This window comes from Puntigrus tetrazona, chromosome 18 (genome assembly GCF_018831695.1).
Source record: "Puntigrus tetrazona isolate hp1 chromosome 18, ASM1883169v1, whole genome shotgun sequence".
Taxonomy (NCBI): Eukaryota; Metazoa; Chordata; class Actinopteri; order Cypriniformes; family Cyprinidae; genus Puntigrus; species Puntigrus tetrazona.
The window spans coordinates 11,522,688-11,547,956 of record NC_056716.1 but is presented as its reverse complement, the minus strand read 5'-3'; the positions used below and the strand labels follow the sequence as shown (position 1 = coordinate 11,547,956).

At 37.7% G+C, this 25,269-nt stretch overlaps 1 protein-coding gene across 3 annotated transcripts in view; it reads left to right on the top strand.

Moving 5' to 3' along the window:
- The window catches only part of cntn5 (contactin 5), a 335,900-nt gene that overhangs the window by 266,001 nt on the left and 44,630 nt on the right, over positions 1 to 25,269 (top strand). For all 3 annotated transcript variants that reach the window (XM_043216577.1, XM_043216575.1, XM_043216576.1), the window contains 5 exons: positions 7,773 to 7,875; positions 13,440 to 13,621; positions 18,184 to 18,320; positions 18,748 to 18,877; positions 24,311 to 24,455. In XM_043216577.1, the coding sequence (XP_043072512.1) occupies positions 7,773 to 7,875; positions 13,440 to 13,621; positions 18,184 to 18,320; positions 18,748 to 18,877; positions 24,311 to 24,455 (697 nt within the window). The remainder of the gene's footprint in view (positions 1 to 7,772; positions 7,876 to 13,439; positions 13,622 to 18,183; positions 18,321 to 18,747; positions 18,878 to 24,310; positions 24,456 to 25,269) is intronic.

The following is a 25,269-nucleotide window of genomic DNA, read 5'->3' as shown; positions in this document are numbered from 1 at the left end:
TATTTAAATTTCAAATAACAAATGTTACTTCGTAATTTAAAAAGCCATCATTTCCTGTGGAGAAAGGCTCGCAAATGCGTAAGGTATATAACAACTGGACTGAATTCCAATCCAGGAAAAAGTCTCAGAAGGCTAGAAATAATGTATGTGCCTTCAAATCAGCCTTGAAAGGAAATGTGGCAGTTTTTCAGCAGCGTGACAAGCGGGTCAGTTGTGTATATTAGTGCTTTTATGCCATGTGAAGCCGATTTAATGAGACGTCTAACTTATATGTGTAGTTTATATGCCTCATTCTCTCTTCTTCTTTCTCATTGCATGAGCGGCCTTTAGGGCCAAACCGAAAGTGTCATGAATTCGAAAACATCCGCATTAAACAGAGAGCATGAGGTGCTTTATCTTTTGCTTTAGAGCACTTCTTTTTTTTTTCACAGACAATGCGCTCTGGTGAAACTGCCCATCGGGGAAATCATTTTCCAGCATAAAATTAACCGAATCAATGGTCCTCTTCCAGAATGGGCCGTAGCTTCTTTAATAGCAGATTCCCGTGGGCCGAACGGGGGAGCCAAACACCCGGCTGTCACTTCAGGCATTTTTCCATACTTCACAGACACGCACGCATCACCTGCCGCCGGTACAAGTCAATGTCAGTTGCCCCGGTACGCAATCCCAGAACAGCCGGGCTAAAAGGACTACAGTGCCCTAAAAGCTTGTTTTTGCCTACGTTGCTTAATGTTGCACGTCCTTTGTGAGGGTGCCATGTCCCCTTCGGCGTGCTCTTCGGCATTTGCATAACCTTGTTGTTGAGAAACGCTCCTCAGAGACATGCATGCATCTAAGTGCATTAGCATACTAAATTGGATTTGCGCCTCTCGTTAGCACAGATTGCAAATGCAAGTAGCGTTGCGTTCTCTCGGAAGTTGGAGAAAGAGCAGAGACGGAAGGCTGGAGAGGAAAAGAAAAGTCCCGAGGGTTGTCTCAGAGCCACAGGTGGTAAAGTCAGGATGAATTGCTTTGTGGCAGCTGCATTTGCAAATAACCATATAGTCGGGGTCTCATGCGGAATGAGCGCCAGTTCAGCGAGAGGTTAGTCACCCGTAACACAAGCGCCGCTGATGGCAGTCTTTTTTCATTCCGCGCCTGACGTGCGCAGCTTTCGCTTGGCAGGCGTTGTGTGGGAAGCATCACACGTTCGGCGGCTAAACAGTTTGCAGGGCTGCACCCAAAAGCCTAAAAATGATTTTAGCACCCCTGGCCAATCTCAAACTGCCTCTCTCTCAGCCAGTCTTTTAGTGATCTCGAACCGCACCAATCTACAGCCCCGCTATTCGTGTTTTCTGCTGAGACAGGATGATAATTAACTGCACGAGAGGCTCGGCGCCGGAATGCGCAGGTGAACCGCTTCACCTATGTCCTTCCCTTGGCTAAGACGCTCTTAATCAAAGCTGCCCAACTGCATCTGCGCTCGGCTGCACCTACAGGGCAAGTCATGCATCTTCCCCCGCCCGCAAAACAGCAAAGGCAGCGGAGGCCTTCTGTACTTATGTGATGAATCGCACTGTTATAGATGCAACTCGAATGGAACAATAACTCTCACGGAGCTGGAGCGCTCGCAAAACACTCGCTGGTGCTGGGATTGTTCGTCCTTCCCGCATGGCCTTGGACCTTGAGGGGGCAGCATTTTTTAAGTGGAGGGTCAAGCATTTCTGAGGCCTTCATCATTGTCGTTCATTTATAGGAGAGAAGGTATCGGTGTCCTTGCATTGGAAGAGCGAAAGTGCAGTGGCTTCAATTATTGAGCTACGAATGTTGGGTCAGTGTTTCAAATAACATTTCAAATGTCACTAAAGGTCATAAAAAATGCATACTGATAGCATTGATGTCTCATTCTCTAATAATACCACTGTGTACATGCTTTTCTAATCATAAAATGAGAAACCTGAGAGGCTGGAAAAAAGGTCTCAGAGTGCTGTGCAAAAACCCTGGTCTTCATTTAGAATATGACTACCATGTCTACTGCATGCCCACAGAACGCCCTCAAATTTTAACTAATGCACTATTCATGATTACTTTGTTTCTGTTTTTAATGTAACATCTGGCAGAACTAGCCTTTCTGGACAGTAGCATACAAATGCAGGATTGTTGGGATGACTCAAGACAAGAACCTCTGTTTCTGGTTCCTAAGGCAAGCTGTCACTGTCCAAATGAGGCTATTGTTATTGCACTAACATCTAGCTGTTTAGTTGGGGGTTTACATATGTAGATTTTATATAAATGCGGTTGTCAACAGCTGAATTTTGCAAGAGCTAATTTAGTCATAGAATGCAGTTGTCACTCTTGTAAATAAGCATACACAACATGTTTGAGCACTCTGAAGAATGACAATGTACTGTTGTAGCACTGTGCCAGTCCTATTTAAATCAAAAAACCTATTTAAATGTCATTCTTTAGGCACACCTCTTTTCTATGCAAATCAGGCTTGGTATGTAGGTTATTTACAAGTGCACTATGATACACTTTGGATTTTTTTTTTTTAATTAAACATAAAGTGAATGTAAGATAATAATTAAAATATTTGTACACCTTTATTCTGACAGTCTTAGTTTAAAACTATAAGCTTTCCTAACAAATGGAGCATCATCATGTTTGAGGTTGAGGTTCTCAGAATCAACCATTTTGAAATTACCTGCATTAGATTATTAACCAGAACATACACTGCATATTGTAGAACCTCCTACCGCACTAAGCAAGAAATCAGAATGACCTTTCATGATGTGAATTTCTCCCAAACTGCCATTTCGATTCACATAATGGTGTCATGATAAACATTCATTGGGCCTTCAGGAATACTTTTTAAAAAGGTCTCGTCAGTTATGCCTCAGTGATGTGTTCAGACACTGAGTGGACATGTGCTAAGGATGTATATAAATGGTCCAGTATAGGTGCAATGTGGACTACAGAATGAATCGTAACATGACACATCTCATAATTGTGATTTTAATGGGAACTGAAATGGTGCTATGATGATGCACTGTGTCACATGATCGCACATTAAACATTCTGACAATTGAATTGTAAGCTTTCTTTTGTTACGGATGGCAAGGACCCTGACAGACCATCCATTTATTCCTGTCTTCAAGGAGTAGTTCACCCAGAAATGTACATTTGGTCATCATTTTTTCACCCTCATGTTGTTCCAAACTCAAATGACTTTCTTTCTTTTGGGTAAAATAAAAGTGTAGTAGAATATTCTCACTTCTCTTACACTTTTATTAAAAGCGAATGGTCCTGTCAAGCTTCAAAAATGATTAAAAGCATCATAAACATGGAATATTGTAAACAAATTGTGGCTATAGAAACTATTGCATGACTTTAGGTTACATGACACGGAATATAGTGCAAAGTACTTTGATAACTTTTTGATAACCATTTATTTTGATTGTATGAAAAAAACACGGCACAGACCTAAGAATAAATAAAATCATCAAGGTTTGAATTGACATAAAGGTGAATAAATAACAAAAAATACATTTCTTCCCCTTTAAAAGTTTTTGCACCACCATGTAAATTTTCTCATGAGATTATGTTTGCTTTCAATGTGCACTTTTGCATTGGTTTAGTCATTAGAAATAGATGTGAAGCCCAGCATTGGGATAATGGATTTTTTCATTAGCAGTTGGATGTAAAAGCTTTAAACGTCTGATGGATGCCCAGACTTTCATCAGGTGATTGTTCTGCATAGCGCAACAAAAGAAAGGGAAAATTGCATTGCACAAACTACCCCATTCCATGTTAATAAATGGATTACATTGTGATTTGAAAATAGGCAACACAAAAAAGGTTCATGTTTGTTTCTGCACAGCTGGCCTAGAATTCGGTCCTATCAATTTCAGCCCTTCTAGACACTAAATAGGATACACAGAAAATGCATCGCAGCGTAAACTGATATAATATTGCAAATTCATTATACACATGGGATTGCTTATGTATCAAATGTGTAACAAGTAAGGGGATTGAGATTGAAATTGAAAAGATGTTTGGGGAAAAACGGACTGCTATCATAAAATAGGCTATAAATGTGCTGTAGATTACAACTGTAGGCAAGGGGTCAGAGTTCAGCTGGTTTGCTTCAAAAGCCGGTCCCTGCTGGCCAGGTGTAGTAGAGTCTGTGGGCAAAAATCATTGTTGAAATAAATTATTAAAGGTGTATACCCCAAAAAGGGTAGGTAAACTAGCGATCATTAACATCATGCTAAAAAGAATTGCTACTTTTGAAATATCTGTTTCATGCAATACACAACGATGACTTTAAATGTTCTTTTGGGAGTTATTTATTCAGCCAAATTTGATGTGTGATTAATTTGTGATTAATTAGATAAATCGATTTCCACATAATGTAATTAATTAGATTTAAAAAAAAGAGTGAGAGAAAGATTCAACTGATTTAAGAAACAATGATTATTTCAGAAATAAAATGACTTCCTTTTGGTCAGTCATTTGAGAACTCATTCAGCAAATGCTGATTTATTCAGACTGAAAGACATGTCTAAATTTGTGGAAAAAAGTTTTTAGGACACTGTTTAGATTTCCTTATTTATGTACTTTTATGGTGCACTCTTAAACAAAATCAATATCACACAAGTGCATCTAGTGCTTAAATATAGTAGATTGCCAGTGAAGAGATTTTGAAGGAGCTGTTTAAAGCATCAAACTGCATGAAATGGACGTTTCCCGCTTTCTATAATCTTTGGCTTTCGCCGTTGATTGAAAGACATGTTCTAGATTAAAGCACAATTGCAATATCTGTTATATTTTTCAAAGTGCGAAAAGGAAAGAAACATTTTCTCATGTAAAATTCATACACCAGTATCCCATTTAATAAGACTGATAATGATAATTAGGCCCCTGAATGGGAGTGTTTCCCTTCGTAATTGCAGACTTACTCAATGCCAGCTGACATATCTCTCAGCAAATGGATATAGATGGGCCCTCACAACATCCGCATGAATAAACAAAGGATCTGTGTCCTCCGGCTACAACCGCAGAAGTGAAATGCAGCCATTCAAGATTCCTCTGCATTCCACGGAATTCTGCGCATCAATTAGACTCCAGCGTGGTGCTGTTTTGAGGACAAATTCTCTCGCCCCGTTTCCCAGCGGCCTCTGTAGTGTACTTGCAAAATAATTTAGTTTAGCAGCTTGTCATGCGAGCTGCTGTGGAGAAATCCCTCTCTTTGTCACTGCATCTACTGGGTTTGCTGTACCGTGGCACCTGTTTGCGGCGATCCCTCGAGCTTTGCTGTGCTAAATTGTAAATCCAGGAGATTGTTTACTCTTGTACAGTAGATGGAATTCTTCGGTGCGTTAAGAATCATACCCATCTTTAACCCTGTAAAGAGATTAGACAAATAGTCTGATGTAGAACCGTTTATTAAATCTTCAAACAAAACATGAAAGAGAATATATTTATTTATTGAGTATCATTTGATAAATCAGGCTTATACGGTGCGATGAAGAAGAATGCGGAGCTTATGCTCAAGAAGAAAAAAAACATCCATTTTGGTGCAGTTGCTGATATTTTATATGGCCAAATTTAAAAATGAAACTCTGATAGCTTGTAAAGTAAATCAATGAGATCTTTGTAACAGTATAGCAGAATACTTACATAAATAAATATCAGTTGTTGATCTATATTTCCCAATAATATGTCCTAGTAAGATGATATTTAAATGCTTAGTTATGATCAAAGCTCTGTAGTTTTGTATTGTGGGACAAAACATGTTATACAAAGCATATTATATTATATTGCATTACATTACATCTCTTTATATTATATTATATTATATTATATTATGCAAAGACGTCTATTTAAGTATGGCTAAAGTGTGCTCGAACCTTTCGGGACTGCTATAAGTGTAGTTGTCGCATTTATAAAATGTCTTGGGTGGTTGCACTATTGATTGTGAGGTCAATGTTCTAGAGCAGCTGCTCTGGATATTTCAGGCGATAGAGTCCTCATGAGCGATGTGATCCATCATATAAGAGCACCTCAGGCCTCTACTAAACCTACAAAGCACCTACACGGACCAAAGAAAAAATAAAACACGAGCCTAGTGCACAGGAAGCACAAGCTTCCTGTCACAAGCTTTAATTAATGAGTACAGGCTTCCAAAAAGCAACCGGGAAGATGCCAAGGTGGAATTTCATGTGAGAGGGGCAAAAGGTGTGAGTAATGTGCTGATCCAACACCTACAAACGGAGATATTTAAAGGTGTGCTGCCCCTTAGAGTCGGGTGTAGAAGAGCTAACGTCTCTCAGTATGAAATCACTTGAAGGCCTTTAACATGCCTGCTCACTTCTGCAAGCAGATCACAATCAGGTTGCATTAAAAGCCGGGTGTAAATGCACTCAAGATGCACTGATTGGATCTACTGCAATCTTATTTGAAGGCGCTAAGGGACAGATAAAACTCGTTCAGATCTCTGCCGGATATAAAATACAAGTCAATTCCAGGCATGAATGGGGGAGACTTCATAAGAGCTTTACTAAACCACCTGAGTATGTGTCTGATAGTGTTTTCTAGTGATAGTGATAGTGATAGATTTTTCATTACATTCTGATACTGAAAAACTTCCAGTCCTTACAGTTTTTGCGAAACTCCAAAAATGCATATGTATGCAATTCACTAGGGTTTCCACCTTTAATCAACTTTGTTTTTTTTTTAATTCTCTGTTACAAAACTTTGGCACATTATTAAATAATGAAGGCTTGATTCTATGTGGTACCTTGAGCGATACTGTTATAACCTCAAAACATCACAAAGCATGATAAACTAATAAATTTTTAACTTGCATAAAGCCAGCTTTATATGTATTCACATTTATCATATGTATTTTTTACTCTATTTGGATGTAGTAAATATGCTCTGTCGCTCACCTGGTATAGCAACACTTGCAATGTAACTCTCAGATACAAACTTATTAACGAGACGTGAAATACGTAGCAATAAGTATATATCACCACAGTTTTCAAAAGAAATATTCACTGAGTGACGCTAAAGCACTTTGAACACGTGAACCCTGGTACTTTTTTATTATGCTGGAATAGGTGCATACCGTTGTGTTTTTATTACATTGCATCAGGTACATAATATTGCATATATTGCAGCGGTTCAAAATTGAAATATCCGTGGACTGTCGATAAGAGTTAATGCTTGTGTTGGAAATATTCCCTACACCAAAATTCAACCCTGTACCTACTTGTAACAAATGCAAAACTGATATAAAAACACATTTGCTGGTGCAAGCATGCAGTTTCAACTTCCTTTTAAGCAGATTTGAACCGCTTTGTCTAACCGTAGTTACACGGGATTTGAACCAGAGCTCCTTGTCTCTTAAGTACGTCTCTGTACTCCGTGAGTATGAAAACACATAGTTTTGGAACTGGATATGTGCGATGCTAACATTCAAAAGCATCAATTTTCAAATCTACCAGCATATTAATAATGTTTTGAAGCATATTAACACAGTTTTCGAAGTAGCTGTGTGGAAGTCACGCTTTATTCATCCAAACTCTGTGAATTTACATGAAAAGGAATAAAGAACACTGCCTCTAGTGTTAATTTTTTTCTTTCAAACTGCAGTGATGTATTGGTACGTATTCCGCGTTTCGCTAAAAAGTGTCCCCAGATACGTTTATGCTGCATGAGACCAGGCAGCAATATATGGTGAAAACCATATGTACACTTACCTTTGTGCATGTCTTGTGTTTTTTTAGGAGTGATGGGGGAGTACGAGCCCAAAATTGAAGCGCATTTTCCCCAGACGGTGCTGGCAGCCAAAGGCGTCACAGTGAGGCTGGAGTGCTTTGCCCTTGGGAAGTAAGTACATTGGCATAATCAACCCACCCCCACCCAGACAGCTTCCCGACATTGCGCCACCTGAAGGTGCCTTTCTATCACACAAAGGCAGAACATGCACCGTCGCCCCCCTTATGAAACACCTCTTTTGCTGTTGGAGTCATTAATAATCATAATTACGACCAATTTAACCAGTCAAACTACTTTCTTTTCAGAACAGAGAGCAGAATGCATCCTCCAGAGATGAGATGGTACCAGGAGGATAGCTATTTTTACTCCTAACTCCGCTCTGCTGTTAAATGAGCTCTCCACAAGTATTGAACTCTGCGCCATAACTGATATAGTGGCAATTCCGCTGTGATTGGTGTAGAAACAGCACCGAGATTCGGCCCCTGGGAGCTGTATATTCTCGTAATAGTTGTGTGGGGCGGCAGAGGGTGAGGGCCAGGGGTTGCGAGGGAGGAGAGCGATTTGAGAGTCTGTACATGCCATTGTTTGGAGGATGCTTTTAATATCTGTTCTGTTCACATATGGTCAAGGATAGCACAGTGAGAAATGAAAGTGGCTGGTACAGACTCACAGCCGGAAGGCAGAAAAGCACTCCGATATTTAGTCAATGCAGCGCACTGACTTTAAAAAATGGACAGAGGAGGCTTTTTTCCATACATGCTTAAGATGTTCTTTACCAAGCCATGCTGCTTGCCTACACATAAAGAGATCGTGTACAAAGCACTGACTGTTTTTCCTTGAGCAGAAAAAGCTGCCATAACTTTGGGTTTGTTTTTAGTTAACAGCAGATATATGAAGAGGCTATATGAAGGCTGTTTTTTCTAGAATTAAATATAAAAATAAAACTAATTGCTTAGATATTATGTTGTGAATGGGTAACACTACAATGACCCATTTTCACTATTGAGTTTTTTTTTTTTCATGCATATTTTTAGCATATCGGCTGTTTATTAGTACTTATAAAGTGCATATTCTGCATGGCCTAAATACCTATATACCTAAACTTAATACCGTAACTAATTTTATTAACTATTAATAAGCAGAAGTCATAGTTAATGGTTTGTTAATGGTGAAATTGTACATTAAAATGCAATGTAAGATATCACTTTAAGCAAACATTTCAATAAAAATATTTCACATAAAGAGCTTTTCAAGTGAAATATTTCACATGAACATCAAATATACAGTATGTTCATATAAAATGATAGGTTTTTTTGTAATAATAATTACAATAATACATTCTCTTTCAGTCCTTGATTTTTGACACTAAATTCTCTATGCCCATATTTTGCATTTTTATCAAATAAAAATCCTTATTTAATTTTTTTTATCATATTGTATTTAGAATTTTCGGCTTTATTTTTATTTGTTATTGTCAGGTTACATTCTTTCTTTGGGATTCTCAGTTTGTAGCTTAACACAACTGATAAGGGGGTTTGCGTAAAGGAAATGCGATTCTGCATTTTAAATACATAATCCAGTGTCATCGTGCTGTAATTCTATTTGCGTTCGTTATTTATAATGAATAATTCAAATGCAAAGCCTATCAAGCGCAAACACCTTCTAAGCCAAACTATTCTAAGGGCCCAGTAATTGTTTACAGTGCCTTCAAGGACCCCTTTGTGAGGAAATGTCGTTTACAATTAATTATCCACATTAGAATAATAAGTCATTACTTAAACCTAGACATTAATCTATGTATTCCTGTTGGCTTCTCTCTTAGTCCAATTAAACTTTACAGACTCTTAGCTCGCTGCTTAGTCAGTGGAGAAATCACTGAAATCTCACCAATGGCCTTTCACTTCGCTCGCAGCTCATTTAGTGCCGATAGCAAATCATCCGGTGAACTTTAGGCCTCGCCCCCCTTACCCGCAAATAAATGATTTATCAGTGCACGCTATTACAAAATGCCACTCCTCATAATGAACTAAACTGAACTAAGAATTACTCTTAGTTCCATGATGTCACTCAGTATGTATGACAACCTAACAGTCGGGGCGACTAAGGGCTTGGCATTGTGTGCAGGGAAAATGCTGGAGCGTTTGTTGTCAGTAGCGCGGGCGGTCTGCCCGAAATGTCTGCAGGGATGCTTTTCAGAGCCGCCATTGTACCGTACACTTTCAAAGGCAAACCGCCAGCTTATAATGGTGAATGGGTCTGGTGCTGAAAATGTTACCGAGGCTACAAGAGAGGCCGCTTTCATGCATGCTGGCATTTTGTTGAAGGTGTAACCTTTCTGGATGGTTCTCACACCACTTAAGAAATAACGGTTGGATATTTTGTTATGCAATTTTTTTTTTATTCGAATGATTTGCTCTTTAACATTTGCTGGGTTGGGCAAACAATACGAATGGTAATTTTTTAAAAAGAAATTGATACACAAATATATATATATATATATATATATATATATATATATATATATATATACCTGTATATATATATACTTTGGCGCAGCAAAGTTTATTTCCGTCATCAAGACAAAGCTCGTGATCTGTTATTTTCGAGCCTCCGAAGAGTTCAGTACACATTAAATTAATGCAGTATACTATAAATTAATGCAGCATACTATACTTATTGCACGTGCTGTAAGGTTAGTATGTGTTTGAGAAAGCAAAAGCCACGAGTAAGCAATCGGAATTTCATTTTACCTTTTGGCCATACAAATATAAGCAACTGCACCATATATTGCATATTTTCGTCCTGTTTTTTACACAAAAAAAAAGGAAACTATGCTATACTATAGAGCACAATATACAGTACAATTTATAGGAATTGTTCCATATTTTAATTTTACAGTTTTCCCAGTATTGCATTATGTTTATATTTAACAGAAATATCCTTAAAATAAATGGATAATCTTGTTTGTAATGAGCTGCCAGTACTTTTTATGTTTTCTGTTTTACTTATTTTTTCAGTGTATATCATACTAAATAAGACATGAGAGCACGATGCATCAAATATCTAAATATGAAATATCTAATATTACACTTCAAGATTAAATCACTGACAACTAAACATTTGTTCTACAACTGAAATGACCCCGTGAGTTTTATCATAGACCCATCGTGATTTAAACCGACAGAACAGAAATTTCATCCCGAGTGGATGAATGTCCTTGTACAATTTAAGCGGATGTAGAGGGACAAAAGGACTCAGAAATGTGAAGTTTTAGTTTTTTTTTTTTTATCGAAAGCCCTGCGGATGATTGATGCTGGTGTCTGGGTTTTCCTCGGCGTCACATTTCCATCGTTGGAAGGCTGTGAAATGGAGCTGTCACAATGTAGCAGTGCTGATCGTGTCTGATAGAGCGGGTTATCTACGCCCGGGTGCCGCACCTAGGAGGTCATATCACACGCCCGCCGCAGCCACAAATAGGGATGGATGGCAGTGTACAAATACTGCTTATCTACACAGCTATCTAGACGTTTATTGTGTTACCCAGTACACATCCACTTACAGAGAGCTGCCATATCAGATTGTCCTGTTCGTACTTTCAAAAAGACCACGGTATCGGCTTTACAAATTAGCACAGATACACGTTTTGGGCAGAGATAAAGGAACTGCTTTTAGAAAGGGCTTTTTTTAAAGATGAAGTACATACTGTTTGCACTGCACTTACATCTGGGTCTCATGCTGTTGTTATGTGATGATTTATGCTTCTGTAAAAACCACAAGTGACAGTCAAGTCCCACTTTATACTCTATACCATAGTAACTAGATTTGTGGACGCTATGTAACCAATAGTGTCACGATTTCAGCCTGTGTTCCTTCTGTCTTTGTGTTCGTGGACTCTTATTTTGAAGTCTTTGTTCCCCATTGTTTCTGTGTTCCATGCCCACATTGTTAGTTCCCTTGGTAACTGATTAGCTTCTTCCCCTTGTTAACTTGTTATCCGGGTTATTTAGATCAGCTCAGTTTCAGTTTTGTCTAACCGCTCTACAAAGCGCGTTTTTCCCTTGTGTCTTCGCCTAGTCCTGTTTTCCCTGTGTTTGATTCTCCCGTGTTCTGATCTCTGCCTGGTTATTGGATTTACTCTTTGCCTGCTGTCTTGGACATGTTTGTTCCCCGTTTATATTGACCCTCGCTTGTTTTCCCGGACTATTTGCCGTTGTCTGACCCTGCCTGTTAATTGACCACGTTTTTGAATAAAGCCCTGCATATGGATCCGCTTGCCTTAGACTCCTTCGTTATACGTTGTAATTTTTCACATAGTATCTAAAGTTGTAACAATTTCTTCCAGGGGGTATGTTTAGGCATATGTAAAGTGGGAGAAGTTATATACATATTACGTTTGATGTCTCTGTCCACCTCTAAATAAAATGGGTGGCATGAATACATTTAGAACAATAATAAATGCGTAAATTAGGATACGGGATTAACATTTGAAAACTTTCTTAATGAAAGAGTCATGGAATCATTCGATTCGTACAAAAGGACTGATTCATTCAAGAATCAAATGATTTTATGTAATTGAATCATTCTCAGCTGATTCGTTCGCAACACAGTTTCATTCACGCAACAGATGTTGCTCACAGATGCACAACTATTATGATGTGGATTTATTTTGAAGGCAGTGGTTATTTGCATTAAGTGCAAATAGCCATAAATTCTATTTACACCATGTAGGGAAAAAAAGGTAGCATTTTCTTACTAGTCCCTTCGGTGGTGCTTTGAGGCTTTAAAATAATTACTATTATTATTAATATAGCTTTCTTATTTAATCATTGTTTTTAAGAAACAAGATAGTCTTTTATTTTAATGTTTGATTAACATAATAGGCTCTGATGTAATGTTGTCCACACTGTTGTAAAGACAGTAAGATTTACCAGCATACTACTGTTGAATTGAACTGGTTATATCATAACACATGTTACAGTGACTATTAAAACATTCTAAAAGGTTTTCAACATTCCAAACATTCCTGACATTGGCTTTGAATTCTGTATTTGTCAATGAAGTTGGCTGTTTATCTGTATTTGGTTACCCGCTATCTTTCCTGAAACATCAGCAATTGGCTAAAGCTATTCATCAACTGTAGTATCATTGGAAGTTTAGGTCATGTGCACAATAATGTGATTAAAAGACTTAAGTTGGGTGAATTGCAAAACAGAATTATGTTCAGTTACAGCTATTATAGGGAGTGTGCAAATATGGAAACGGACATATTTTGTTATAAATACCTGTGAGAGACCTGTGAGTGTATGTTAGCCATGTGTACCTGTCATCTTGCACAATGACTTCCCAAGGTATTTGGATTATGCGTTTTGTCGCTTTTCTTGAGGATCTAATTAAAATCACAAAATGTATAGAGAAATATTTTAACTCCTGAAGAGCTCAGCTCATATAGCTATATATATATATATATATATATATATATATATATATATATATATATATATATATATATATATATATATATTTAGCTGCATCTGAGAAGAGAAATAGTCAAATCAAACTATTGGTTGAGCCATGCTAGTTACTATTTTCAGACAAACTGGGATAAGCTGGAATAAGATAAACTATTAGAGCATTAAAAATTAGTATGTTACCATCTATATATTTTATGTTCTCAGTCCCGTCCCCACTATCACCTGGAGGAAGATGAGTGGAAACATCCCCAAAAAAGCCCGTCTGCGCAAATCACAGGCTGTTCTCGAGATCCCCAACATCCAGCTAGAGGATTCTGGGAGTTACGAATGTAAAGCTGAGAACACCAGAGGAGGCACTGCATTCAGAGGACACCTCCAGGTCTACAGTGAGTACAGATTGGTTTCTGAAAAACTGTGTATAGTACTATCATAGTCATTTCAAGCTCGTCGATACTGCTTCTAAAGATAGACTATTCTACAATGTTTATTTCCACCGCACTAATGTATGATTTTCAAGCATTATTGAAGAATTTGATTAGCTAGTTCAGGTTTGGCTTGATTAGGGTTGGAACTAAACCCTAAATCTCCACAGCGGGTCTCCAGTAGCAGGGTTGAAGACCTCTGCTCTATTATAACATCCGTCTACATCACTAAACCCTTTAGCAATGCTTTCGCAGCCACCCAGAACACCCTAGTTTTGGGTGGACGAGCACTACTGAGAAAATGTAAAAAAATGTAAGTGCTATTTGTGAAAAAAAGGCTTTGAAGTAATGTGTCGCAGTAGCGTGGGAACACGATCCGTTGGGTCCATTTCTGATTAGGTTCCTTCATAAATTATTCCACTGGGCATACTCTCTCTCTCTTTGGCATAATTCTGACTGGCCTTTATGACAGAAGGTATAAATTCAAGCAAAGTTGGCCAGCTTACATTTTTGTCAAAGTTTTGCGAGGACAAAATGGCTCTGTCCTCAGAAGACTTTTGCCCAATTAAATTTTAGGGGCTATTTTATCATTATTCTAGCTTGCGTAGCTGAAAATGCTATATTTTTTGACCCACATATTTCCCCTGACCCACCGTAGCTTTGATAGAGGCCTAATATGGGCATCTGGGACCACCATTCATCTTTCGCAGACTCCTCTCTCCTTATCCGTTCGATAGGGTTTGTGACTTAGATGAAGTGTGTTATGTCATAAAAGTAAGTGTATCAGCGGGCCACAAGATGAATGCAGTGTCTTCGTGATTTTATGAAAACCTGGTTTTAAGAGGTTTATGACTGTCACTGAGATCTATGATTCATCACACAGTCGGGCTGAACAAAGCTTGACAAAACAACAGCTGTTTGTCTTATCCGTCACAACAACGTCCAAATATGCTTTTATTGTGTTCTCTCAGTTGTCAGTAGTTCAGTACATGTGCATGATGTCTGACGTCTCTTCGTGAATTATCTCAGTAGTGGTAAAGGAATAGTTCACCCCAAAAAATGCTATTAATTTCATTACCCTCAGGATATTAAATGGTACGGTTAATGCATCAGCAAATGCATTTTTATATAAATTTTGCACTTGTTACTACTCTTGGGTAGATTTAGGGTTGGATTTGGTGTAAGGCAACATGATAGATCATTAACCTTTAGTTACAGTCCACAAATATTTCAATTCTGAACCACCACAATACATACCTATATCAACGTAATAAAAATGTACCAGAGTTTACATATTGATCCTTTTTTAGCGTCACTCAATTTCTTTTTGAAACCTCTGCAAAATGTGCAGTAAGGTATGTAAAAACGATGTTGCACAAAATGTGCAATGTACCTATTTTCATGAGACCAGGTTGAAAGACTTTTTATCTTCATTAGAATAGTAAAGAACATTTCTAGCTGAAACCATAGTCCTTGGTGATTCATAAAGCGCAAGTCAGCGTCCACGGAATGGCTACCAAGAACATTAACTTTAAGCATAACTAAAATTTTAGCAATTGTTCTAATTCTATGAGAATAGCACATTAAAATGATAATGACAGAGAGGAACAATATGATTGTAAGCAATGTTAGAATGAATTTTGCAGCTGATGAAAGCTGATAAAAGCACTGAAAGCCATTTAGAATTCATCCGACTTTAAAGAGCTTGAGTATTCAAAGAGGCAGATGACAATCATACAGTGAACATAATATTATCATGAGTTACCAGCTATTTTCATTGTTTCATGAATGAGCTATTAGAGCTAAAATACAAGGCAAAACTTTTGCCCAGATTTGTGCCCCAATTTACAAGCTGAAAGTATCAACACTTATTGCCAAATGTCTTGATTCCATAGATTTTGGGCGGGTGGAATTGATTGGTTTCACAGAAAATTGCATACTACTGTGCTACAACTTTTTCATTTTTTATATGTTTTATTTTAAGTTCAGACTATGATTTCAAGCAGCCTGAAAATATGAAATGTGTGATGTTTTGATGAGGAGAGTGAACTTGACTTTTAACCTCCAGTCACAAAGCCGCGAAAGTGTTCACGAAGTACTCACAAGCACTCACAATTGAATACGATAAGTCTTTTAATCAAATCCAGGTCCATTCTGGAAAATAAATTGATTTTTTTTTACCAGCAAAATCCTTCTAAATATATTAATCAAGTTCCTTAATCAACAGACATTCTTGAACCTTAATAAAAAGAAGTATCTTCCTAGACCAACCAGACTTTTTAGGGAAAATAAACTACGATTGAAGATCCTTCAAAAAATGATGTCACCATAAGCAAAGATAAGCTGAATATATGAAAAACTATAGTATGTAAGGTCAGCCAGTGCCAAAAAAAATTTACAAAAGTTAATTTTAAACTTTTTTAAGATGTTTTTCCTATTGAAAATTAGCATGTGTTTAACTTGTTTTGGCCTGCATTGTCAAACTTAAAAATGCTCGCAGCTGCGTTCACCAGCAAACTGTATTCTAGTCACATGTCTGCTCTTACAATCTGCATACACCCAATTCAGTCTGCAAGCCCCTTTTTTCTCGACAGATGTGATTGAAGGCTTGCCTTCAGCGAGCATCTCTGTGAGAGCAGGTTAGCCGTCTGCCGCAGCTTGTGTGAATTATATGTCACGTGCGCAGATCGGCTTGCGTGTTCTGGGTAAGCAACGAGTCGAGGGCCGCCGGCGGGGAGTGGTGTGCATCCTCCTCAAGGCCGCGGCCTGCCGTTATTGTCCTGGCTGTGAGTCTGGAGTGAGGAATAGCGGCGTGGATAGTGGAAACTGTAAGTTTTATTACCATGTCCAAGAGCTGTAACTTAAGAAGCCCATGCCTTTGCCAGAGGTTACTCACAACTTTCCTCTGTCCTTTTCTCTCAACCTCAAGTCCCGTTCTCACTAATAACTATTAACTACAACTTTTGCCTCAGTAATCTCCTAATTATCGTTTCGTAATAGTAAGAAATATAGTTTTTAATTTTAGGTACTGAGTAGGATGAAGTATGTAGATTAGGGTCATGCAGAATATGTGCTTCATAAATTCAAAAAGAAAACACGTGCTAGTAAAATGCATGTTAATAAGCAACTAGCTAATAGTGACAATTTCTCCCTATGCTAAAGTGTTACCAAACTTTTAAGCATGATTGCTTTAAAGATTCATAATATGTGTCTGGTTAACAAGCCTCTAAACATTTGACCGTTAATTTTGTTCAGATGAAATTCATAGACTTTCCTGTACATGCTGGGTACTAAAGGTCCAGTGCTTTTAGAACTTCTCTGCTCATCAATCTTAATGAAAACACTCCCCACTGATCCTCTCATACATATTCATTCTGCAAAAGGACAATGCGACACAGGCTACCTACAAACTGCAGCTGTGCTTTATATTAACAAAGTTTTATAGTCAGAGTTTATAGGCAGTTTTTTTTTTTTTTATCAATCATTATCATTTATTAGCTGAGGAGCATTTTATATATGTGATTATCTGTATTGGTTTCTATCAGTTTTCATAGGCAAAAAAGGGGAACAGGGTGATGCTCAGAAAAAGATCATTTTTAATGAGAATGGTGTGCAGAAGGGATAGATGGTACAATGTCACGAATGTGATTGTAATGCATTATTTAATAATTTGGTATAAAATTGGTATTCTTTTCAATACACTATTGGCTATGTATAACTTGTATATCTTTATAACATATAATCATTTGCAATGATTTTGTTCTCTTTTTTTTCCTTTGTTGATTGATGTACATTAACAGAACAGACGGTAGCATGTTTATTAAGCTGCTGTCACTTTAAGACCTAATGCACCGATCCAATATATTGATACTCATCCGATATTGCATAGTGAATACTCACTAAAATAGACATTCTGTCTAGTTGTCTGTTGTGTGTGCGCTTGTCAATTCAAGCACAAAAAAAGAACTCTATGCAGTGCTCTATACACAGTAAATCATTCCTAACAAATTTTCTAAACTACATTCGAAACTGTTTAGTTATCATCTTGTTTTCATCTGTGAGAAAATAAATACATAAATAGAAATCTTGTTGATGAAAATGTATTGGTCACCACAGTTAAAACTGCTGCCAGCCTAGGGAACTATGCATATTGCCTATGCCAGAAATAGCAATGCAATGCAAAAAAAGGATTCAAATGTTCAAATCTGTAAATAAAAAAATATGGTCGGATTGCGTTTAAGAATAAATAAAATAACACAATTTCAGAAACTGTTTTAAGTAAATTAATTTCTAAGTGAATATTGTAAATACTGCAGTTTATTTTTTGAAAAAAGTGTTAGATTTTTTTATTGCAAAAATGTAATTTATTATTATTAGTAGTAGTAGTAGTAGTAGTGGTTTTTTCGGGGGGGTTTTTCTTCTTAAAAATTTCACCACGACAAGTACAAATCTAAAGTGGAAAATATCTTTACACTTAAACCCTGATCTTGCATATGTTCTTTGTCTCCTCTGTGTTCCTGGCACAGCTCTGCCGCAGTGGATCAGCATGATAAATGACACTCAACTGGACAGCGGAGAGCAGCTCCACTGGGAATGTCGAGCCACAGGAAAGCCCAGGCCCACGTATCGCTGGCTGCGCAACGGAGAACCTCTCAACTCGCAGGTACACACACACATGGAGCTCACTTATGGGAAAGAGATATCACTGAGATCTGTTAATTATTCAAATCGCCTCTCTAAAGCCAGAAACGTACCTTATGCAAGTAACTCACAACCGCTTGAAAAACACGATGTAAGCTTGTGTTGAACATATTTACACAAGCTCTTGCATTAACATTTTTTTAAAAAGTGGTCCTCTAAAAATCGCTCCATCAGCGCTATTAGAAAGCAGTTCGAACGGTCAGATTTGAGAACCAACACTAACTGTTAATGCATTACTTATCACTGAGTGGTAGCGCACTGACATATCACTTGTGACATATAAAGGTCTCGTGCTGGAGTGACTCTGGCAGATGTGCATTTGACATTACTTTGAGGAGCAGTCTGACAGGTGAACACGTGGTTCTAAAGCAACTGTCGTCTCCCCACAGAGCAGAGTGGAAATGGTGAATGGGGAGCTTATCATTCACAGACTACAGCAGGCCGATTCGGGAATGTACCAGTGCATCGCAGAAAACAAGTATGGAGCCATCTACTCCAGCGCAGAGCTCAAAATACTAGGTAACTGCTTTACAACTCTTTTTATTCCAGTGTAACATGCAGTAGGTAGCCTATTTTCGATCTTAAAGGCCTGTACATTTACTCATACAGACATTTTTACTTATTTCCTAATCACTGCACGCACAGATATGGCCGAGGTAGTAAAAGCAGAAGCAGGAACAAAAAGTTATAGATATATTGAAGAGCATTATGTCTGGTGAACAATGTTGAAAAGGCCATTTAACCCCACAGGTAAAGCTTGTGTCTTTCTTTCTCTCTGAGAGCGTTGAGCAGGTCAGCTATTGACTGGCGGCTTTCAATCACGCACAATGAATATTCCCGAAGCCCGAAACAGACATCGCAGGTCGGCAACAAAGACAAAACAGAGCCAAATAGCAATCAATTTTTACTTTCTTTTAACTAAAAAGTCTGTTTCAGGGAAAGGTCTGCTGGCAGCGCATTTGAGGAAGAAAGAAACTTTAGTGATATTGAGTTAGAGTCCACAAGGATCGGGCTAAACCGAAGACTACACAGACGGAGCTGTCACAAACCGCCCCGCAGTACGACAGACAAGATGAAAAGAGAGAAAGAGAAAGGCAACGAGGAGGAAAAAAAAAAGTTATGTTGGATCGGATTTAGCTTGTTTTTCAGTCTCAGTGTAATCAGAACAAAAAATTGTTCGAGTCGTTTATGAAAGCGCCAGTGCTCTCGGTCTCTCGATGCCCAGGACGAGACAAAAGAGAGATGCATACTGGGATTGCGTGTTTACTGGAGACACCCTCATTTTCTCCCTGTCAGCTTTGATTGTCCCACACATTCCAAGATGCATGTGGCCGTCTTTTCATCACTTTCCTTGGGGTCATTTTCATTTACATTCCTCATTATGTGCTTTTGTTTGTCCACTGAGCTCTGATCACCACAAGACAAGACGAACACAAGCGGTTCTTTCTTTCGACAGCATTCAGGTTCAGTTCATTGTCGAGGCCTAATGACTCAGTGTAGCGGAAAAAAAATAAAGATCTTAATAAAAATCTTTCAAAAACTAAGAAACCTTAATGTACACACATTTTTCACAAATAAGATTTTTTTAATGCTTTAAAATAAGTCTCTTATGGTCATCAATGTTGCATTTATTAGATCAAAAATACTGCAAAAACTGTAAAATATTATTACAATTTAAGATACTGGCTTTCTTTTTTAATATTTCTCTTTTAATATATTTAATCTATTCCTATGTTAGTAGAGCTGAATTTTAAGCAGTTATTATTTAGTGTCATATGATTCATTATAAATCAATCAAATATGCTGATTTAGTGCTCATTTATTATCAGTTATTACCGGTCATCTGTTAATATTAATGGTTCTTTCTTTGTATTGTTATCAGTGCTGAAATTTAATCAGTATTCATTTGAAATTGGAATCTTTTTATACATTATGAATGTCTTTACATTTATACATTATACCAATGTGTATTTATTCTGATTATTCAAAACCTGAAAACATAATAACGATAGCTAAAAATGTCTTTTAAATCAAATGTAATAAAAAATCAAATGTACTGTAACTTTATTAAATAGAAATAACATATACACACACACAAAAAAAGGTACAATATAATATTGTTACAGATATACAAATATTGTTACAGACGTCTCTCTAGTCTTATTGTCACACAGGCAGAATTGCAAAAAAAAAAAGTGCAATATTAAATGCTAGACATATAATTGTCGAAAGACTGTGACTCACTGAATATTCCCCATCCCTGACCCATTTCCCTCCAGCTCCTAAGTGCTTGTTTAGTTCTCTGGAGTGACAGTTGGAAGAAATTTGTTTTTGTTGTTGTAGTTTTTTTTTTTTGGATGTATTTGACAAATCCTCCAGTTAGTCAGCGCCTATGGGGAGAGCTGTTGTCCCTGACTTAGTCCATTCTGTGTTATAAACGCGAGGACATATTGCGGTGACATTACACGGCTAACAGCAGCCTTCATTCGGATGAGCCATAGCTGCAGGCCGACTCGTGTGCCGACACATCTGAATGTGTGCCACTGCCATGTCGCTCGTACCGGAGGCCAGCGAAGTGGGCTGCCCAGAGTGAACCAGCAGTGGGTCACCGAGTATGAAAGACCTCTTAGCATTCACAGTGAGAGACGCGTGTCAAAACTCCTACATAAAATCATACACTGAGTTTCCGAGAAATGCTGTATGGCGCACACAAAGTAAGCAAACACATATCGGTTCCGCAAAGATACCCCAACCCCCCACTCTAGGCTTAGAAAAGTCGCCCATTGGTCCAGACTCTCTCAGCATGTTCCGGGGGTGGTAGATTGCGGGGCCCTTTGGCAATTGCAGAGATTAAAATGTCATCTTTTCTAATGTCACCCGTAAAAAACATGGTGCAACCTTTGACTAAACACTCCTGACGAGGCCTGTCAGCATGTAGCTACAGGCCCCAGAAGGCTCCAGCAGCTCTGCAGACATCATCACTTTTAGCCCATATGTGTTTAGCTCTGCTCACTAGAATACCATCACACAATGTCCTCCACAGCCACAGAAGAACATGTCCTTGAAAAGCTCAGGCCTTTAATGCAGTCTCTTTAAAAATGAACATCAGTATACAGAACTGAGCGTATATGACTGGGCGTGATGTATTTTGGCAACCTTTTATAATAGGAAACACTATTTACTATTAACCATTGATTATTAGTATGCATAATGCAAGCTTGGTACATCGCAATATATGTTCACCCAAAAATTTATATTCTTTCATTAGTTACCTTCATGTCGTTCCAAACCCGCAGGACCTTCGTTCATCTTTGGATATTAATGCGTTATCAATCATTATTATTTGGAGGTTAATTCATTATACTGCATGGTAATATCTAGATGCCTACCTCATGCCTAAACATAACTACTAAAACAATTGTTTTTTCTGAGGAAAAAATTAGTTCATGGGGAATATTACTTGTATTACTTTGTTAGCATTTTAGCGCTACACGTTACATCATCCAAGTCGAGTTCTAATGCTTTTTTTTGTTCCAATCACAAGTGGACAACACCTAATACAAGGTCTGAAATCTTTTAGAGGGTTGTTTAACCCGAAATAAAAATTCTGTCATTTGTTATTCACCCGCATGTCATTCCAAACCTGTGCGACAGAATCAACTTAATCAGCGTTGTTTTTTTGTTTCTTGCTCAGTTTCTACTGAAAGTAAACAGCGCTGATTATGCTGATTACATTTTGGGATGTTCTCCAAAATGGCAAAAGACAGTTACTCAGGGAGAATAATTGGTGAAAAAAGCTATTATTGTTTTCTTTGCGCACAAAAAATATTTTGCGGCTATGTAAAATCACGGTTGAACCGTTGATGTCACACGGACTATTTTTACCGATGTCCTTACTATGTTTCTGTGGCTTGATTGTCGTAATATCTTTGTCGTCTATGGAAGGTCAGAGAGCCCTCAGACTTCATCAAAAATATCTTAATTTATGTTCAGATGATGAACTAAGGTCTCACAGCTTTGGAACGGCATAAGGGTGAATAATTAATGCCAGAATTTTCATTTTTGGGTGAACTAACCTTTGTAGATGCTCATGTGGTCAAAGGCATTTGAACAGCCACTAAAGAGCGGCTCCTCTCTGCACACTGACCTAATTCTTAAACATTACAGAATTTGTTCGTGAAGCACACTAGACTGACAGGATTTAAATCGTGCCATATGAAATCATTTGAAATCAAATTTGCAGGTGAAATAAAACACAATTTTCTCCTACCAGTACTGATTCTAACAAAAATGAAAGCTGCTGCTTGCCATATCAGTTTCTGTTGTACTCTTTCACATTCATATGTTAATTGTACAAGCTTATTCTACAATTTTAGATCAGAATAAGCCCATATATATAAGACCCTCCCCTCAAAGACATTAGGAAAGAGGTTGCAAATGGACAAAAGAGAGAAATTCAAATACCGATGGTGGTCCAGTTGACCAGTCCAGGTGTGAACAGGGCCAATGGGGCCATGGAGGTTGTCGAGAAGATCAAATATTATTCGATTTATGAAATGAAATAAATTTTATTTGGTTACAGGGTTTAATTCAGAAGCCAAAAGATAAAATCAAAAGAGACCAATCTAAGATATCGTGTAACACTTGCGCAATATGACTTATTTCAGAAAGATTCCACATCCAAAGACTCGGGTTTACCCCAGACAATGTTCTAATGTTCACATAGCAAATTATGATATTTCCAACCTGCATTTGATTTCGTGACTTAGCAATTGCATTCTACTCATCGGATGCATCAGCTTGCAGAGAAACTCCCCGCAGACAGATTAGACATTTAACAGTAATTATCTTCAAATGCGCTTGTCGAGGGCTGAATTATTTTTTATCGTTTAGCCTGGAAATGTTTTACTTCTGGTAGACCGTCACGCATAACAATAAAGCTACTAATTATGAACCCATCATTCAGAACGACAGCAATGCCATCATTACAATCATTCCAGAAACCTTTATCTCCCTTCAGAGTCCCACAAATCCCCTGTCTCTGTAAGCAGACCTGTTATTTTATTAAAAAATCGCTCATTTATTCATTTCCTACCGCTCTTTTGGGCTCAGTAGTTCTACAAATTGTACAAAGAGGCAAGATAAATGGTGTCACGTGAATATTTACAAAAGCATCCACATGTCATTAGTTGAACAGTGCCAGCTTAATTGTGTTGTTGAATAAAGTTTGTGAATTATGCATTGCATATAGCAAATTAGATTTTTAAGTACTGTGTATACAATTTATAAGCTTGTTCTAGTCTCTTAAATTATTTAAAATAGCCACTTTTTAAACCATTAAAAATGTCTTCTACTTTGGAACACAAAAGTCTAAATCAGCTCCTTTATGTATAATGAAAGTAAATTAGGACTAAATAACATTAAAACACATTAAAAGTGGTCCATACTAATGCTGCATGGAAAGAAAATATGTGAAGTACACACTGGAATTTCTCTGTTTTGTTGCATTGAATATACTACATAAGAGCTGATGCTGCAGTTTGCATTGTTGGTTGATGTTGTTGTCGTTATGCGGGCTACAACTGACCAATCAGAATCAAGTGTTTTACATACATCTGTTTTAAATTGTCATCATTTACTCTCTCGCAAGTTGCTCCAAACCTGTATGGGTTAAGTGATATTTTGAAGAATATTGGTAACTAAACACTTGACGGTAGCCATTGGCAAGTATTTCCTCCATACCATGGAAGTCAATGGCTACATCAATTGTTTTTCATTTTTGTACTATATATTAGTGTAGTACATATTTCACACAACAGTTTACTAGCTCCGTAATTTTTCCATCTTTAACATTTTAAGTATTTGTCAAGACAGTGCTCGGACAAAAGTAGAATTTTTTTTTAACGTAACAAATCATTTAAGGCGAAACTATGTGTTTGTTTTCATAAACAGCATCAGCTCCCATGTTCAACACCAACCCTGTCCGGCTCATCGCGACCGTCGGAAAAGACGTGTCTCTGGAGTGCCGTCCACGTGCGTCGCCCAAACCCAAAGTCTCATGGAGAAAAAATGATAGGAGAGTCCAACCCAGCCGAAGGTGAGTCTAAATCCCAGCTGAAGCACAGTTAGCTTCATGACTCTACATGTTTTGCATGAAAGTGTGATGATTATCAGGATCTAGAATGAAGCAGTGGCAGTCCACTCCTAAGGGTCCGTGTTTTTAATTGATTCCAATTAAATATGCCCATAAACACGCATACATTTACATGAATCAGTGTGCACAGGGGCTTTAATCAATGTTCTTGTCCAATGATTACCGGTCTCACGCTGGGTTCGGCTCTGCTGAGGTGCGACGTGATGACAGGTTTGTTTGCACTCATAGAGCTATTAGGCAGGTTTGATGTGCGGGGTTGCATTGTGATTGATGTCGTGTTGATTTCTTATTTACTGGTTTGTATGTTCCTTTTGAGGAACTCAAGCCGCATGGATGAAGCTATGGGGCTCATAGCGTCATCGACGCAACGTCTCGTTCCTTCAAGGAACTACGGTTACGTACGTTACCTGGAGACGTTAGTGTGTGTCTGTGTGTGTGTATACTTAGCAGAAAAATTGTAATTTTGTTCGTTCTTTAAATGAATCAGAAGATTTGTTATTTTACAAAAATAAATAAATAAAATATTTAAAAAAAAATGTGCCTTGGTTCACAAAAATATTAACGCACAACGTTTTTTTTTTACACTGATAATAAGAACTTTTGAGCACCAATTCAGGATTAAAAGTATTTATGGAATTTTACACTGAAAACTGAATTATTGGCTGCTGAGCTTTTGCATTGTATTAATAAATTGCATATTAAAATGTATTAAAACACTTATTTTAAATGCTTCACAATATTATTGTTATACTGCTGT